The sequence below is a fragment of the Amblyraja radiata genome, chromosome 26 (assembly GCF_010909765.2).
Source record: "Amblyraja radiata isolate CabotCenter1 chromosome 26, sAmbRad1.1.pri, whole genome shotgun sequence".
Lineage (NCBI taxonomy): Eukaryota > Metazoa > Chordata > Chondrichthyes > Rajiformes > Rajidae > Amblyraja > Amblyraja radiata.
Window position 1 is genome coordinate 13070523 of NC_045981.1, and position 19423 is coordinate 13089945.

Genomic DNA, 19423 nt, shown 5'->3' on the forward strand with positions numbered 1-19423 from the left:
TGGTGGATGTTCATATTAAAATGTGTTTTTCAGTCTGTTGCTTTCAATTGTATGACTGACCTGGCCAGTGAAATTCCTCGTATGTTGCAAAACATACTTGGCGAATAAAATCTGACTCGGATTCCGATTCTGACAAGAGGTTCACGCAATAAATGAAACTTTTTATGTAACTGAGAACTAGATTTTGACTTGATTCAATAAGTGTTTATAGTCTAAAGGCGATTTATTTGCCAACTTTCATTAGGATTCAGAAATTCTGCAAAGCAACAACCATTCAGAAGGTCTGTCATGGTAAATGAAGGGTCACGATGCTTAATATTTCACCCTTAGTTTATGCTTTTACAAGGCAAACATTTGGCTGCAGCATAACAAAATGTCAAAGCTATCAAAATAATTAACTGAAAATGAATTTACCTTTGTGATTTTACCACCACTGAAGTTTGCAAATCGCTTCAAAGAAAGAGTCAGAACATTTGACGCTCTGTGAATGGAAAAGCGTTTGGTAGCTTGTACCTTCTTCTTGCACCTGAAAAAAAAATTGTTACAGTCAGTAACAATCTTCCGAATGAGTTAAAAGAGTTCACTGTTGCTTACTTCAACAAGAATGGCAAAACAGAATCTAAATTCTTTGACTACAATACTGTCAATCTTGCAACTAAGAATTATTTTAGACTTGTTTCAAATATTTATTACCAACTGATCTTATCCTGCTAAATTTATACAGTTGCATGTTGCAAATATTGCATGTTGAACATAACAATTCACTCTTTGCAAGAAATGTAATGGATTGTGCTAAGTACTGGAAAGCAAGTGTGTAGAGAATCTCAGGCTTGTAAAACCTTACATTATGTTTGATGTAAAGAACAAAATTTGTATACTTAGCATGTTTAAATACACTTGCACAGATAGTTCAGCTATAATGTGATAATTGCATTACCCAAGAATGCCTCGTGTTATTAAAAAGAAATCACATTACCAAGATTGGATTTTCAAAAATAAAAGGTATTTTTAATAGCAATATATATATATATGGTTTGGTTACAGCAACCTAAAAATAAAGACTGTTTGCAACACTGTTTAATAAGGTATCATCGCACAAGCGTCAATAGAAGCCAACCGCATGTTGAGGGGACGGGACCCAACGAGTCCCCCTTGGTCTAGTATACCATTAAATATACCATTTTGCCAAACAGCAAGAGTGCAATAAAAAAGCATGAATTTGATGAAGTAAAATGATGCAGTAATTTCTCTCTGTAACTCTCCACTGATTTATTTGTGGATAGTATGCATTAGATTTGCCAACAAAAATAAAAACAGTCAGAATCGTCTCCAGCTATTCTGCATAATTTTGAAGTGACAGATTCAAAGCACTGCAGGTAGCCCTGGGAGCGAGTACGCCATCAGCTTTGCCAAGGAGGGCACAAAGCAACATATATCTCTCCAGAGATGCTGCCTGTCCCGCTGAGTTACTCTAGCATTTTGTGTAAACCCATTCCTTCTCTCCAGAGATGCTGCTTGTCCCGCCGAGTTACTCCAGCATTTTGTGTCCATCTTCAACATACATCTGTTGTTTAGTTTAGTTTAGAGATACAGCACGGAAACAGACCCTTCAGCCCAGAGTCCGTGCCGACCAACGATTCCCACACACCTACACCATCCCACACACAAGGGACAATTTACAATTTTACCAAAGCCAATTAACCTATAAACCTGTATATCTTTGGGATGTGGGAGGAAACCGGAGCACCCGGAGAAAACCTAAGCAGATCACAGGAAGAATAGAAACATAGAAAATAGTTGCAGGAGTAGGCCATTCGGCCCTTTGAGCCAGCACCACCATTCAATATGATCATGGCTGATCATCCAAAATCAGTACCCCGTTCCTGCTTTCTCTCCATATCCCTCGATTTGGAATGTACAAACTCCATACAAACAGCACCCGTGGCCAGAATCATACCCTGCTGTAAGGCAGCAACTCTACCCCTCTGCGCCACCGTGCTTCCCTGTTATGTTAAATTTCAATAACCTTGATCATCACAAGAGAGAAAAACAAATTATTGTCTTTGAAGTACATGCTTTGCACCTCTGCACTCCAGACTTTCACTGCTTAAAGCACAAATTGCTCGAGGTGGGCTGGATTGATCTGCAGTAAATTACATTTGGCCTAGAAGGAATCAGTGCTGTCGGTGGGAAAGAATGACGCATTCATTCTCCTGTTGCATAGGTTGGTGGCATATTCAACTTTCTATTCTCCCATCCAGTTGAGACAATAGACCAACCTTGGAACCCTAGTCAACACAGATTCAACATGTACTCAATGAACCTCCATGCTTTCTGAACATAGACACAAAGTGCTGGAATAACTCAGCGGGTCAGGCAGCATCTCTGGAGATATGGATGTGTGACATTACGGGTGGGGACGCTCCTTCAGTCCCGATGTGAAACATCACCCGTCCTTTTTTTCCAGAGATGCTGCATGACCCGCTGGGTTACTCCAGCGCTTTGCATCTATAATCAGCACCTGCTGTTCCTTTCCACACACATCATGCTTTACGAGCTCTGCACAAATGTTTACGATGACATGTTAATTAAAAAAAAAAACTTACTTTGCACACATGTAGGCGTTCTCCCCGCTGAGAGAATCAGATTTCACAAAGACTTCAAGAGCTCTGACAATGTTCGGTGCTTGCTAGAAGACAAGTAAATATGGGTCAGATGAAATGGTGATTCTGAATAGGCATTTATTATAAAACAGTTCTACTTGTTTAATTCTATTTACAGTCCAACCAAAAATTGCTGTGTGTATAAGATGCCTTCATTTTCTCCAAATGTGTTCCATCATGTTAATTAAACAGTCTGCAGACAAATCCATTCTGGGTTTGTACTACTTTGTACATCATGGTCTAATCTACAGGTGACCTCTGCGTTACAGAAATTTGGGCGACAGCACAAACAGCCTCACGGAATTCATCTATCACTATCAAAATATCTGGGATCCAAAAAAAAAAATCATGACATTTGTGTGGAAAATGTAAAAAAACAAAAACAACTATAATTACTTTTTTTCAAACTCGCATTACTCGACTCATGCACATTACTGAAAGCATGATTTAGACTTTAGAGATACTGTTTAATAATAAACAGGCCCTTCGGCCCACCGAGTCCACACCTACCATCGATCACCTCATAAACTAGCACTACCCGACACATTAGGGACAATTTACAATTTCACTGGACAGAAATTTTTAAAGTTATTTCTGAAGTCATCAAAGTTAAATTGGACCCTAACCCAAAGCTAATAATATTTGGAATTCCGGATTTACATCTATCACTTACAGTAAATCAAAGAAATTTCTTTGATTACTGTTTGATAATTGGGAAAAAAATCATATTGAAATTTTGGAAGGGAACATTATCCCCCACAACCAAAATGTGGGCAACAGAGATGATGGAGACGTTACATCTGGAAAGAATTAGATTTGTCCTATTGGACAAGTATAATTCTTTTGAACAGATATGGTCTCCATATATACAGTATTTAGAGAAGTAGCTGTTCTTGGCAACACAGCTCGGCGTGCACCCTGCGGGATTTGGTGAGAATAATTCATTTTTATATTGGAATTAACATATATGTCTTTATTGATACTATCACTTGTAGTAGTGTTATTAATAATACATATTGTGGTTTCTCAATTTTTTTTTTCTTTTTATTTTTCTTTTTTTTTTTTTCGTTTCTTTTCTTTCTTATATATAATCAAATTATTATTTAATCACTCTCTTAATGATTTATAACTGTTCTATTCTTTCTCTATCATTATTTCTAAAAAAAATAGTAGATAAGTATTACTAGTGTTTTACTTAATGCAAATTGAATTAATTTGATATAAAGTTGTTTGAAGCATTGTAATTGATTACCTTTAATAAAAAAATATATTAAAAAAAAAGAAAAAAAGAGATAGTTTAATAATAAACAGGCCCTTCGGCCCACCGAGTCCACACCTACCATCGATCACCTCATAAACTAGCACTACCCGACACATTAGGGACAATTTACAATTTCACCAAAGCCAATTAACCTACAAACCTGTACTTCTTGAGTGTGGGAGGAAACCAGAGAACCCGGAGAAAACCCACAGAACGTACAAGCTCCGTACAAACAGCGCCTGTAGTCGGGATCGAACCCAGGTCTCTGGCACTGTAAGGCGGCGACTCTCCCGTTGCGCCATCATGCTGCCTTATGTGATGTGGACAGTTTTCTAAGAATTAAGCCCCTGCAAAGATGGGGACTTCTATATTATTGTGTGGGGAACCCAACAAAATAATACATCTAATACAACTTTTAGGTGTAACAGTCTGCAACACTGTGGAATAATGCAGCAGTTTGGTAGCATTAGAAATGTGGGACCTAGTTTATTTAACTTAGTACCTAGATATAGTTCAGAAACTGAAGAAATACCCAGTCACAAATCTATATAACATTTTCCCAGCTGTTAAATAAATTTACATTCTAAAATAAAGAAGAGCATTTGACAAATGTAATAATGAAGTATAATTGGCACAAAGTTAATTACCATAAAATCTCCAACTTGGGCCTCATCACTTTTTTAAAGTGTCCGTAAACATGTTAAAGCTAAAAGCAGCCAGGGCAGACTCACTGGAGGCAAAACTTCAGTAACAAGGCAGCACTTGACGTTACTCACACTTGAAATGCAAGCCCCACTCAAGTTCAACATTCACAGTGAACTGCAAGATCACAATCCACCTTTTGGTTCAACATGAGCGGCAACCACCCCCTGCATTGCATTCATAACATTGATCAAAATTACTGATTTATCCTTCAGAAAGACATACTTACCCTTATTTCGAGAGCAATATCCAAATAAGGATCATACGTATCTGATACACTCTTGCAGGAGGAACACTTAACTTTGAACGCAGGGAGCAAAGGGATCAAAAGCAAAAACATGATAATAGTTAATAGACATTAAATGCAGTGCGGAAAATCTTTTCTCTAATTGTGTCAGTCTTCCTGCAGGCTGGGAACAATGAATCATTTTCCGATGCTTAATCAGTGCAACCTTTCAGTTTACTATTACTATTACAACCTTTAAACTATTCACCAGATGTTCTCTGCTTTGCCCTCTTGACTTAGTTTTCAAAAGCAAAAAGATACACAAGAAATTAGAGAATTCTCTTCTCTCCTAGCACTCAAGAGGATGAAGGTTGACGGTTGTTTATGCAATTGGATGCCACGTATGCCACCTTGGGTACGCAAAACGAAGAATTTCCCTGACTTGTCACTTGTGACAATAAAGTATTCATTCATTCACGATTAGTGGTGTCCCACATGGATTGGTACTAGGATCCTTCATGTTGGACATGAATGACTTGGCTGTAGTAGCGCTAGAGAGGGGCAGAGAAGAATTACCATGATACTGACTGGGATGGAGCAGTTCAGCATGAGGAGAGACTGGAGAAGCAGCTTTGTTCTCCCTGGAGCAGAGGAGGTTAAGAGGAAACATGATTGAGGTATATAAAATCATGAGGGGTATGGATAGGGTTGCAGGAAATGTCACGTAGATAAAACTAGAGGACACAGATTAATGATGAGAGGAAGAGATCTAGAGGGAATATGAGAGGAAACCTTCTTCATCCAGAGTGTGGTATGTTGAATGTACTATCTCAAAGAGTGACTGAAGCAGGGGGTCACTGATAGAATTCAATTGTCTGCACACGCAATTCAATTGCTACGACATAGAAGGCCATGAACCAAATGCTGGGTGTAATGCAGGAGGGTGTTCACTGGTTGAGATGGAAGAGTTGGTCCAAATATCCTATTTTCATGCTGTACGGTTGTATGCCACCATAACAACCGCTTTATTCTCAAAAGCTTAAGTGATCAAAAAATGTGCTCACAAGGAATTTCTGTTGTGGAAATAGTTAAGCTACGTCCAGAGGTCATAGCTTCAGAATAAAAGGACGTACCTTTAGAAAAGAGATGAGGAGGAATTTCTTTCGTCAGAGGGTGGTGAATCTGTGGAATTCATTGCCACAGAAGGCTGTGGAGGCCAAGACAATGGATATTCTTACGGCAGAGATTGATAGATTCTTGATGTACGGGTGTCAAGGGTTATGGGGAGAAGGCAGGAGAATGCGGTTCAGAGGGAAAGATAGATTGGCCATGATTGAATGGCGGAGTAGACTAGATGGGCCAAATCGCCTAATTCTGCTCCTTGAACTTATGAACTAACTATTATCGACCAACAGTTTGACAATATTTCCATAGAAAATCTGAACATTTTGCTATTTGGAAAGTTTTTGTTTTGCAATGTTTTCTCCCCTCAGGTTTTATTCTCTTTAATTTATTGTTTATCCCAATGACAGATCATTCTTCATCTAAGAATGCAGTAACAAAATCTATATTTGCATCCCTGCCATGAACAAATAGGAAGGGTGTTGCTGGGCAAACAGTCCCTGGAGATACAGTGGTCCAAAGAGTCAGTTTCTGCACTATCCAACACTATGACATTACTGGAGTTCTATAAAAATCAGCTAACATTTTTGCAGTGAACTTACCTCGCGACCTAAGATATCCTCCAAAGATCTGGTGGACTAATGAAGTAGCCTGTGTTTGTCGATCCAGCCTTCAGCAGTTGTAAGCAGTTGGGGGGGGGGGGGGGGGGGGGGGGGGGGGGGGGTGGTGGGGAAGAAAAGCGAAACTATTACACTCAACTGGTGGATTACACTAAAGAGGCATTGCTCACATTAATTTGGGATTAACACCAATGCAATCCAGGAAAGATAGAAGTATTTTATAATTTAGCTATAGCTGTCCATTTGGTGAAATTACTCTGCTTTAATTACACGAGTGAGATTGTAGGTCCCATACCATGCTTTAGACTGGAGAGGCACATGACAAGTGCCACATGGGAAGTCAGTATCAAATTGTATCTCAGTAGGCATAGAAAACACACAGTTGTCACACAAAATCACTTCCCCACACGTTTCTTTTAATAAGTACAGCGGTGCAGCGACAGAGTTGCTGCCTTAGAGCGCCAGAGACCTGGGTTCGATCCCGACTATGGGTGCTGTATGTACGGAGTTTGTACGTTCTCTCCGTGGCCCGCGTGGGATTTCTCCGGGTACTCCACTTTCCTCCCACACTCCAAAGACATACGGGTTTGTAAGCTAATTGGCATGGTAAAATTGTCAATTTTCCCTCGTGTGTAGGATAGTGCTAGTGTATGGGGTGATCTCTGGTCGGCGCGGACTCGGTTGGCCGATGGGTCCATTTCCGCGCCAAGCAGAAACTTAATTTCTATCTCCACCAGTTATTCTCAAAATAAACTGAGTGCAAAAATTAACATACTTGGTGCAACTGTTGAGACAGGCCTTCTGCATTGCATCAATGGTGTATCTTAAAAATTCATGAGCATCTTCCTGGTTCCCAAATCGAAAATGTCTTGCTATTTCTGTAATTAACATTAATTATAGCAACATGAAGCAAAATACAGACATTCAAGGAGTAAATTTCCAAACCACACCATCTATAAAATGTGACAGACAATTTAATCAAGTCTACTTTGGTTGCATTCTTGTCATTTTCACAGCAGTGCTTTCATCCTATAATAATGTGGCCAGAACAGTTTGATCCTTGAAACAAAATCTTGCAAATACAGGTACACCATCGATTTCCGGCACCCTTGGTTCCAGAGCCTTGCCGGATTATCAATTTTGCCAGACCAGAGGTCACGTAATAATTCAACAAAAACACCCCTGACCCACTAACCTTACCCCTCCTGTGTCTAAAGCACTATGGACGGCTAGGAACTTAAATAAAGAATTAACAATCAACAAAGAAGTCAATAATTAACTCTTTCAAAACTATGGCATCCGCATTGCTCTCATAATTTTGTCCTGATAAAAGGAGGTGCGTACCTTCAGTGGCTGGAAAACCGATGGGGGACCTGTCCCATTCCGGGAAGGATGCTTTGGGAAACAAGCTGCAACTGATGGGAGGTGGGGATGGGAGATGGATGGAACGGCACAGAACTAATGTTTCATACAGATACTCGGCGGTTGAATAGAACAATTTCCCTCTCGGGAGAAATCAAGATCTATCGTATCGTATCATATGGTAATAGAACATAAGCAATGCTGCCAAATTTGAGAAATTACGTTCGATCCAGGTCAGTTTCTTGCTAAACTACAAGTGTCATTGGAAAAACAGCCAGCAGATTCACTGCTTGACAAAAGCAACCCCCTCCACCAAAAAATGCTATTGTGACTACATCAATTTATACAGTCCCCCCCATTTAAGGGCACCATAATGTTTGGGACACAGCAATGTCATGGAAATGAAAGTAGTCATGTTTAGTATTTTGTTGCATATCCTTCACATGCAATGACTGCTTGAAGTCAGCGATTCATGGACATCACCAGTTGCTGGGTGTCTTCTCTGGTGATGCTCTGCCAGGCCTGTATTGCAGCCATCTTTAGCTTATGCTTGTTTTGGGGGCTAGTCCCCTTGAGTTTTCTCTTCAGCATATAAAAGGCATCCTCAATTGGGTTCAGATCGGGTGATTGTCTTGGCCATTCAAGAATTTACCATTTTTTAGCTTTGAAAAACTCCTTTGTTGCTTTAGCAGTATGTTTGTGATCATTGTTTTGCTGTAGAATGAACCGCCGGCCAATGAGTTTTGAGCCATTTGTTTTTGAGCCAACTTGAGCAGTGTCTATTCACTTCAGAATTAATTATGCCACTACCATCAGCAGTTGTATCATCAATGAAGATAAGTGAGCCAGTACCTTCAGCAGCCATACATGCCCAGGACATAACACCCCCACCACCGTGTTTCACAGATGAGGTGGTATTCTTTGGATCTTGGGCACTTCCTTCTCTCCTCCATACTTTGCTCCACCCATCACTCCGATATGTTAATCTTCGTCTCATCTGTTCACAAGACCTTTTTCCAGATCTGTAGTTGTTCTTTTAAGTACTTCTTGGCGTCTGTAACCTGGCCATCCTATTTTTGCGGCTAACCAGTGGTTTGCATCTTGTAGTGCAGCCTCTGTATTTCTGTTCATGAAGTCTTCTGCGGACAGTGGTCATTGACAAATCCACACCTGAAGAGTGTTTCTGATCTGTCGGACAGGTGTTTTCGGATTTTTCTTTATTATAGAGAGAATTATTCTGTCATCAGCTGTGGAAGTCTTCCTTGGCCTGCCAATCTGCTTGTGAATAGTAAGCTCACCAGTGCTCTCTTTCTTCTTAATGATGTTCCAAACAGTTGATTTTGGTAAGCCTAAGATTTGGCTGATGTCTCTAATGTTTTATTCTTGTTTCTCAGTCTCATAATGGCTTCTTTGACTTTCATTGGCACAACTTTTGGTCCTCATGTTGATAAACAGCAATAAAAGTTTCCAAAGGTGATGGAAAGACTAGGTGCTGAGAGGTCTCATACCTGCATTAAGGAGGCAATTAAACACACCTGAGGAATTACAGACGCCTGTGAAGCCATGGGTCCCAAACATTATGGTGCCCTGAAATGGGGGAGGACTATGTATAAACAGTGCTGTAATTTCTTCATGGTGAAACCAAAATGTATAAAAATGGCCTTTAATAAAATCTGACAATACGCACTTTAACCACATGTGATCTTTTCTATTACAAATCTCAAATTGTGGAGTACAGAGGCAAATAAATAAATGATGGGTCGTTGTCCCAAACATTATGGAGGGCACTGTACATAATCTATTGGAATGACAGAGCAGGCCTGAACAAACTAACCAGGTGTGAGGGTCACAAATGCTGTCATTAATTCCAACAGCAGCAAATTACAGATGACCCCCATTATAACAGACCACAGGGAGGGAATGATGTCCGTTATTTCCGATCGTCCACTAAAACCACGTAAGGGATTCGCTCCAACCACCTAGCAGTCACTCTGTGAAACAATGAGTTGTTTTCAAATGCAAAGTTCTTTTTCACAGCTAAAAATGTATTTTTGTTACTGCAAGCTTAAAAATACTGAAGGCTATTTTCAGTCTGAAGAAGGGGCCCGACCCGAAACATTACCCATCCTTTTTCTCCAGAGATGCTGCCTGACCCATTGTTACTGCAGCACTTCAGTATAAACCAGCATCTGCAGTTCTTAGTTTCTACTAAAAGCTGTTTGTTACATTGTTTAACAGAGTATCATTGCACAAGTGTCGATGCAAGCAAATGCTTGTCAATTTCAATAAACTGCCGCATTGTAACTAGCAGCCTGTGTTCATAAACAGATAGTTGTGGCTGATTACTGTGGGGACATTCAGTCCATTAGAACCAAAATCTGTTATAAAGAGGTCTTTAATAACAAGGGTAAACGGTAATACCAAAAGGAGATGTTATTAATCGAAGTACCGGAAGATTTTTGGTATTTAAAGAAATTGAAGGGACATGAAAGGAGACGAGGAGAAACTTATTTAGTTAGAGGGCGATGAATCTGTGGAATTCATTGCCACAGAAGGCTGTGGAGGCCAAGTTAATGGATATTTATGTTGGAGATTTATACATTCTTGATTAGTACGGGTGTCAGGGCTTATGGGGAGGAGGCAGGAGAAAGGGGTTGAGAGGGAAAGATAGATCAGCCATGATTGAATGGCGAAGTAGACTCGATCAAGTTCAATTCTGGTCCAATTTATGAACGCATGTCGTATCAGGTTGGACCGAACGTCATTTTAATAAGCCTTCAAAAAAATGAAACACTGAATATACCAACATCCTGAGAAAACATCGTGGCGCTATCTTGTGGTCAAGCCACTTGCTCTCGAACCTTCGATTGTCATGCTCGAACTCGCACCTGGACTGGACGTGATTTCAGCTGACCAATCACGCGGTCAGGGGGGCGGGCCGTTAGGCAGTTTCGATTCGAAGGATTGGCAGTTGGAGTTGAACTGGTGTTCGCGAGCGTGAGCGATGGGGCTGAATCGTTTAATTATTAAACAGAGTGTTTACCAACGTGTGGACCTCTGCAACGTAAACATTTAAATTATTGACTTACTTTTTAATTCACGAATAAATGATAGCGGCTTGATAGCATTTCCACTATTGGCAAAGGCTTGTATCAGGTGATTCTGCATGATGCAAATCATACAAAATCCAGCCTGCGTACCTGCAGAAAAATAGGACAAAAAATAATACAAGAAATGCAAGTTGAAAAATCCTAATGTCATCTGTTTGGGTGAAATATGGTTAAATAGATCAGGTATAAATTAAAATGGTCAATACTTGGTTAGAAATAAGTTTCAATTCGGTTTAGCTTATTGTCACGTGTACTGATACTGTGAAAAGCTTTTGATGCATGCTATCCAGTCAGCAGAAAGACAATACACAATGACAATCGAGCCTTTACAGTGTATAAATACATAAGGGAATACCGTTTAGTGCAAGGTAAAGCCAGTAAAGTCCGATCAAAGATAGTCTATGGGTACTAATGAGGTAGATAGTAAATATCATTCAATCTAAAAAAATATTCAACACTGGAACAGTGATATGCTTCAATATTAAACTGCATTTACAAACACAAAATAGTCTCAAGAGGTTTTCCAGAACAGTGGAATTGGTAATAAGCACTGAAAATGCCCCAATAACTCAACAGAAAAGGCAGGATCCACGGAGAGGAAAACAAAGTCTACATTTCAGGCCAACAAACCTTCATCAGAAATGAAAGCACAGGACAAAAAGCATGTTTTAAGCTGCAGGCAGGGGGAGGGATAGGGGGTGGGGGGGGGGGGGACAGAGAAATGTGATAGAATGCGAAAGGATGCAAAACCAAAGTTGATATTACTTTAAATGGCTGCCGATCCAGAGTCATACATGTAGTCCAGTCCTTTCTCAAGGAAATTGTGAATACAAGGGGACAATTCTGGACTAAGGTGGAGTCACAGACAGGTGCCATGACAGCTCCCACGTGGCTAGGACGACAAGGAGGAAACCGGGTAATATAATAAGCAACAATGCATCACTTCCGGATGAGCTCGAGCCTTTTTTTTTGCTTTGAAAGAGCGAGAACAATGATGGACCTACACGAGCCCCCACAGTCCCATGAAAACATGGCTGAGATAAACAACACTGGAGTCACAATAAATGTAGCCATGGTGAGCTGCAAGGAGAGAAGATCAATCCAAGATAGACATAATACCAGCGTTGCAGTTTTGATTAGCTTCAGAAAAAAAGCGAGAGATCAGCACAAAAGAGTACATGCCAAGAGCAATTGCAAACTCAACGTTCAACTGAAAGATAGAGGCAATTATCCAAGACAAAGTGTTCCACACTGACAAGCAGTCCAGCAGCATGGAATGATCATTGGGATGGTGAAATAAAACAAATCAACAAATATAATCCATGCCATTGGAAGAGCTCACCATTTAGACTTCAGACAAACAGCGCAAAAACATGCTCTTCGGCCCACTGAGTCTGCGCCGACCAGCTGTTAGCCCGTGCACTAGCACTACCCTACTCACTAGGAACAATTTTACAATTGTACCAAAGCCAATTAATCTATAAACATGTACATCATTGGAATGTGGGAGGAAATCGGAGCACCCGGAGAAATCCCACGCAGGTCACGGGGAAAATGTACAAACTCTGTACAGATAGCACCTGTAGTCAGGATCAAACCTGGGTCCCTGGCACTAAGACAGCAACTCTGCCACTACAGAACTGTTTATTAAACAGGGTATTAAACCTGGTACATAACCAAAGTTTATACTCAGTTCATGAAATGGAAATTTTACAAGGGTTTTGGACCATTACTGCAGGGCCATAGGATTCTAAGCCTGCAGAGATACAAAAATAACACGGTGGAAGTATAGACTTGCATCCTTGCTCTCTGGGAAACATTACAATTTCTTAATATAACTTGGAATTAACTGTGGGCATGAGGGGTGGAAGTAGGGGGGAAATGGGGCACAATGTAGCCTTCCCCTTTGCCAAATGTCAGCTTGAAATCTGGCAATTATGGAGAAGTACTTAGAGATGGATTGATAAGAGTTAGTTGTTTCAACTGTATTATTTAAGTATTTAATTTAGTTTAGTTTAGTTTAGAAAAACAGTGCAGAAACGGGCCCTTTGGCCCACCGTGATCCCCGTACACTAACACTCTCCTACACATGCTTGGGATAATTTTAAATTTTACCGAAGCCAATTAGCCCGCAAACTCTGTACAGTCAGCACCCGTAGTCAGGATCGAACCTGGATCTTAAGCGCTGTATGGCAGGATCTCTACCGCTGCGCCACCTTGCCTCCCTGTTTAATTCCATAGTAACATCACTATTCCTGAAGCAGATCTGCCTTGACATCAAGACTGAAATGTCTTGTTGGTGTCAAATAATTTATTAATGTATATCAAAGAAGAATCAAATATTGAACTGATTTTATTCATTCTTCTCAGATACATTAGGAATATTATGAGATACTGTGGCACAGTTGTCAAGTTACCAGAATACCTCCTCCATAAGTCTATACTATCGATCTAGAGATGATATCCAACCACAGAGAAGCAATTAAATAAAGCTGGAAAATAAAACTGCGTAATTGTAACTGTCACAATAAACCATCTAATGCACTCATGTCTTTCAGGCAAAGATATTTTAGATCCTTGCTCAGTCTGGCCTTTAGGTGACCCCAAATGTACAACGGGATTTTGCAAGTTATTCAGCTCAAACTCAATAAATACTGGCTTCATCAGTGATTCGCCCCATTTTATTTCATCTTCTTGGAATAGTCCTGAAATCCACTCAATGCAGAATTAGTTAATTAAATATTTGTTAGGTTTCACTTCTATTAATCTATTTTAAAATCTGTTCCAATTTACCAAAATACTTTCTGTGATTACACTTTGCATTGGGCATCACAGTGGCACAGTGGTAGAGTTGCTGTCTTACAGTACCAGGGACCCAGGTTCGATCCTGACTAAGGGAACTGTCTGTACTGAGTTTGTATGTTCTCCCCGTGACCTGCGTGGGTTATCTCGGGTTCTTGGTCCTCCAAAATATTCCAAATGGAATTTAAATTGGAGGTGGATCTCCGGTTTCCTCCCACACTTCAAAGACGTACATATTTGTAGATTAATTGGTTTGGTATAATTGTAAATTGTCCCTAGGGTGTGTCAGTGTCTTTGGTGATTCCATTTAAAATTTCCACCACCATTAGAACCATACAACCTGGTTCTAAATTTGTAGAAATGAACTGCAAATGCTGACTTACACCGAAGATACATCCAAAATGCTGGAGTAACTCGGCAGGTCAGGCAGCATCTCTGGAGAAAAGGAATAGGTGACATTTCAGGCCGAGACCCTTCTCCAGAGCCTCGACTCAAAACGTCACCTATTCCTCTTCGCCAGTGATGCTGCCTGACCCGCTGAGTTACTCCAGCACTTTGTGTCAACAACAATGGTGAGTCTGGAGATACTTGATGCCCAGAGAGAGAGCAAAGATGTTAAATTTCCTTCTTGGAATATCAACAGTGAACTTGACTACATGTGGTCGTACCACAGTCTGGTAGTTTCTTGGTTAACATTGCAGATGCAAGCTTATTTTTAAAACTCCAGATATAGTTAATTACTTGAATTTACATTTCCCAGCAGCTGCAGTGGGAGTTGAACTTGTGCTTCCAGATCAATAATACAAGCATATGAGCACACATAGTAGTCTTCCTTTCAAATATCTATTTACATCTTGGAGCTTGTGCTGAAATCGACACTTCCTACAGAATTACTAGGCAGATTTCTGTATGCCTATGGTATGATTCCAGCTATGTTCCAATATGACGATTCCTTTTCACATGAAGGCACGGGAAATGGCAAGATGACACATTTTATTATTGCCAACACTATGACACATTCTTTTGCAAGACTGATATAATCCAAATTCATCTGAAACCCTCCTCGGACAAATAGAAGTGCACCAGGTTCCTGATGATGATCACAGCAAAAAAGCACAGTGATTTACTATCTGTTGGCAAGGTCATATAAAACTCAGAATCACAAAAAAAAGCAGCTGCACAAAGGGTGACATTTTCTACTCATTTTTTAGATCAGAAATCTAAAGGACCTCTAAACGGATCAGAGGTATCTCAGTTTTAATAGACAACTCAGGAAAAAAAAGAGTAAGACAGATTACATTTTTTTTAATCCAGCACAGAAAATCAATTTTGCACTCTATTATGCAGAAATGTTGCAATACGCATCTGATATTTTGTTCACAAAATCGTGGAGATTGTCTGAACCTTTACAACACCATTGTGTTGCAGCGAGCATGGTAACTGACTGAAAACAAATGAACTTATCAGGGGAATTAAGCAGGCATCAATTTACATTTCAAAAAGTGCATCCACTGTAATTTTGTGCTCAAAGTGAAAGAAGGTCAAATGAAAAGAGCGCATCATGCCAGGATTGACGCATTACATGATTTAATCTTACTGAGGGAAAGTATTTTAATGCAACAATGCATTTAAAAACTAATCTGCTTTCGCATTTGCACAAATTGCAGCACAGTGGCGCAGTGCTGCCTCACAATGCCAAGGACCCGGTTCAATCCTAGTGAACTAGTGTGAAAGGATGATCGCTGGTCGGTGTGGATTCAGTGGGCCGGAGGGCCTGTTTCCATGCTGTATCTCTGAACTACACTAAAAAGCTTGGTAATTTTAGTGAAAAGCCATTTATTAGTGTGATCAGAAACCCAAACTATTTAAATTCAGAAGATAGACACAAAATGCTGGAGTAACTCAGCAGGATAGACAGCATTTCTGCAGAGAAGGAATGGGTAACATCACCTACGTAAACCAGCATCCGAGTTCCTTCCTATACTATTTAAATTCAGACTGTCCAAATTAGACAGATATAGAAAAAGGATCCATTGTTTCCATTGTGATGAGACACGTTGAAACCAGTGCAGCAGTATCAACATTAACTGAACTGTTCAACAAAACTAGTGTCACTGTCGATCTGCTAATACAGCAGAGTTGTTGGAAAGCACCACAGTGGTAACCTCACTAGTATAAATCAAATCATTCCTAAATCAGAATGCTGCCATAGATAATCAATCTGCATAAAGAAAAACAGAGATGTAATGCTGAGGCTCTACAAGGTGCAGGTCAGGCTGCATTTGGAGTACTATGAGCAAATTTGGGCCCCAAATCTGAGGAAGGATGTGCTGGCTGTGGAGAGGGTCCAGAGGTGGTTTCCAATAATGATTCGAGGAATGAGTGGGTTAGCATATGATGAGCATTTGACAGTACTCGGGTTTAGACAGGCGAGGGGGGACCTCAGTGAAACTTACAGAATAATGAAAGGCATAGATAGTGGGGATGTAGAAAGGATGTTTCCACTGGTGGGAGAGTCTAGGACCAGAGGTCATAGCCTCAGAATTAAAGGGCGCTATTTTAGAAAGGAGGTGAGGAGAAACTTCTTTAGTCAGAGGGTAGTTAATCTGTGGAACTCATTGCCACAGAGGATTGTGGAGGCTAAGTCAGTGGATATTTAAATTTTTTTAAGGCAGAGATACACAAATTCTTGATTAGAACGGGTATAGAAGGCAGGAAAATTGGATTAGGAGGCAGAGATCAGCCATGAATGAATAGCGAAGTGGCCAAATGGCTTAATTCTACTTCTTTAACTTATGAACTTGTGTAAATGTTCCAAAAGCAAAATATTGCTGCTGCAGGAAATCTGAACCAAGAAATGCTGCAAATATGTTCTGATGAAATACTCTGTTGAGTATTTCAAGCATTTCAAGCTTTGATTTTGTATTAGAAAACAAAAGATGTTGAATAATAATAATTCAAGAACCAATACAAGACGTACAAACTTGATGAATTTGCTTCAGTCACAAGTAACTTGTCACAGCACTGCACATTGTACATGGGAGTCCGTGTCACCCAATTTCTAATTTCACACAAAGTTCCCACTACAACAAACAACATTAAATAAAATTCACAAAACAAGATAGAAAATCACAAAGAAAGAGAAATTAAAAAAAATAAAAAATAAAAATCGAAAAACTGATTGGTTTGCGTGCCAAACACAGATTAGCAAAATGAAAAAAAACTTTAAAGTTATGGCTATTAAGACAAACATTCACAAAAGATGAAACAATATTTCACTGTTTGGTCCTCTCGTGTAATTTTACACTTGTCCCTCTTGATTAAATTGAAACTTGCAAGACCATTGTTATCCATTTCAAAAAGAATATCTTACCCCTTCAAATAGGGTGAAGTTCAAAGCTTCACACTCGGTCAACTAAACAAAACAATGATGATGAAATGCTGTATTGCCAGAGGTGCTGCCACTCAGATGGACACCAAAAAACCCTCTGTCACCATTTTATTAAGAGCAACAAAGGGTTATCCAGTGTCGATGTCCATCCCTTAACTCTCTATGTTAATCTTTCAGTTAACTGGTTATTGCGATGAGGTCTGTGGAAGACTGCTATGTGCAAAGTATGTTTCCCAGGTTCTCGTAGTGACAGCAATTCAAAAGAATTCAAACAAAAGTAGCATATTTGGGTTGTCTCGATGGTGTGAAGGACACTGCATAAATGCTTTTTTTTCTTTTCTTTATCAGCACCAAGCAGCAGCTTACTTAATAATTGATGTGTTCTTTTCATCTCTTTCAGGTCTCCCAAGGTCAGCATATAACCTGCAGCTGACAGGACACCCGATTGCTCCCAAGCATTCTGACTTGGTTAAATCGTGTTAAAATAAGCCTTTCCTGACACTCCTAGGAATATAACTCGTAACTTATAAAGCCCAAGATAGACTCAAAAAGCTGGAGTAGCGCAGCGGGTCAGACAGCATCTCTGGAGAAAAAGGAATAGGTGACATTTCGGGTCGAGACCCTTCTTCAGATTGTCAGGTGAGAGGGGAAACGCTTCAGTCTCAAGAAGGGTCTCGACAAGGGTCTCTCACCTGTTCCTTTTCTCCAGAGATGCTGCCTAACCTGCTGAGTTACTCCAGCTTTTTGAGTCTATATTCGGTTTAAACCAGCAGTTCCTCCCTACACAATTTATAAAGCCCCATCTTCATAATGCAGCTAATATTTCATCCAAAAACCCATGTGTAAACACTGGAATAATAATACTTTTGGGCAAGGGTGTGAGGAATGCATTTGCAAAATGTGACTACCAGCTCATAATCATTTTAAAATGTAGCAGATAGTGCAACTTACATGTCTTGCTGTGCTCTTTCGAGAGGAGGTAATTGGCCAGTGGTGGTGTATAAGTCAAGCATTGTATAGTGGAGTTTAAGAAACAGGTATTCCCGAGGTTGTGCAGTCCAGCTCCGACTCTGTACACACGCACCCATTTCATGGACAGTCTTTCCATAGGAAATAAAACCTTCTGAGGTGCCGGGATGCCATCGTGTGGAATGCCACTCGTTTCATAAACTAAATACAAAAAACATTGTTGGTACCAGGAAAGATAAGATTACAACAGGAAAAATATATCCAGCACATGGTTTACTGTTACACCTGAGCTTTAGTTTAAAAGAAAATATTGATTTCAAAGCAGATATACGAATTGACGTACACTGCCCTCCCACAATAGCAAGAATGTCCTTCCTCAAATTAGGCGACCAAAACTGCACACAATACTCCAGGTGGGGTCTCACTAGGGCCCTGTACAACTCTGTACAAGGACGCATGACAATAAAACACTCTTGAAGCATATGGCATGTAGAGCACTGAAACAGGCCATTCTCTCCAACAGGTTCGAGCTACACAAGTCCTCGCCTTCCTCATATATATTATTCCTCCCCCAACTGTTTAATTTAAATGACATCTACTCCAATTGCTTCGCTTTTTATTGTGCTATGAGCTACATATAACTCAGACAATTAATGTCACGGCCTACCATGCAATCAGTTAGGTGAGGTTAGGTTTATTATTATTATCACATCTACCGAGCGGTACAGCGAAACGCGAGACAGAAAATGCTGGAGTAACTCTGCGGGTCAGGCAGCATCTCTGGAGAAACAGAATGGGTGAAGTATCGGGTCAGAATCCTTCTTCAGACCCAAAAGGTCACTTATTCTTTTTCTCCAGAGATGTTGCCTGACCCGCTGAGCTAGTCCAGTATTTTGTGTCTATCTCAGTTATAAACTAGCACCTGCAGATCCTTCCACACACTGTACAGTGAAAAGCTTTGTTTTGCATGCTATCCAAACAGGGCGCACGGTGGTGGTGCAGTGATAGAGTTGCTGCCTTACAGCGCCAGACACTCGGGTTCGATCCTGACCACGGGTGTTATCTTTACGAGGTTTCTACGTTCTCCTCGTGACCTGCGTGAGTTTTTCCCCTGGATATCATTTCCTCCCACACTCCAGATTTGTAGCTTAATCGGCTTGGTAAAATTGTAAATTGTCCCCGATGTGTACAGGAT

The 19423-nt window shown here is 40.2% G+C and overlaps 1 protein-coding gene across 8 annotated transcripts in view; it reads right to left on the reverse strand.

Annotated features, from left to right (window-relative positions):
* The window catches only part of usp36 (ubiquitin specific peptidase 36), a 63606-nt gene that overhangs the window by 22786 nt on the left and 21397 nt on the right, over positions 1 to 19423 (reverse strand). For 6 of the 8 annotated variants that reach the window (XM_033044283.1, XM_033044288.1, XM_033044282.1 and 3 more), the window contains exons 3-9: positions 18211 to 18429; positions 11046 to 11156; positions 7370 to 7472; positions 6577 to 6644; positions 4856 to 4926; positions 2607 to 2689; positions 415 to 526 (exon numbers count right to left, since the gene is read on the reverse strand). In XM_033044283.1, coding sequence (XP_032900174.1) covers positions 415 to 526; positions 2607 to 2689; positions 4856 to 4926; positions 6577 to 6644; positions 7370 to 7472; positions 11046 to 11156; positions 18211 to 18429 — 767 coding nt within the window. Of the gene's footprint in view, positions 1 to 414; positions 527 to 2606; positions 2690 to 4855; positions 4927 to 6576; positions 6645 to 7369; positions 7473 to 10844; positions 10949 to 11045; positions 11157 to 18210; positions 18430 to 19423 lie in introns of those variants that run through there. The other 2 variants (XM_033044289.1, XM_033044290.1) reach the window with 2 other exon arrangements.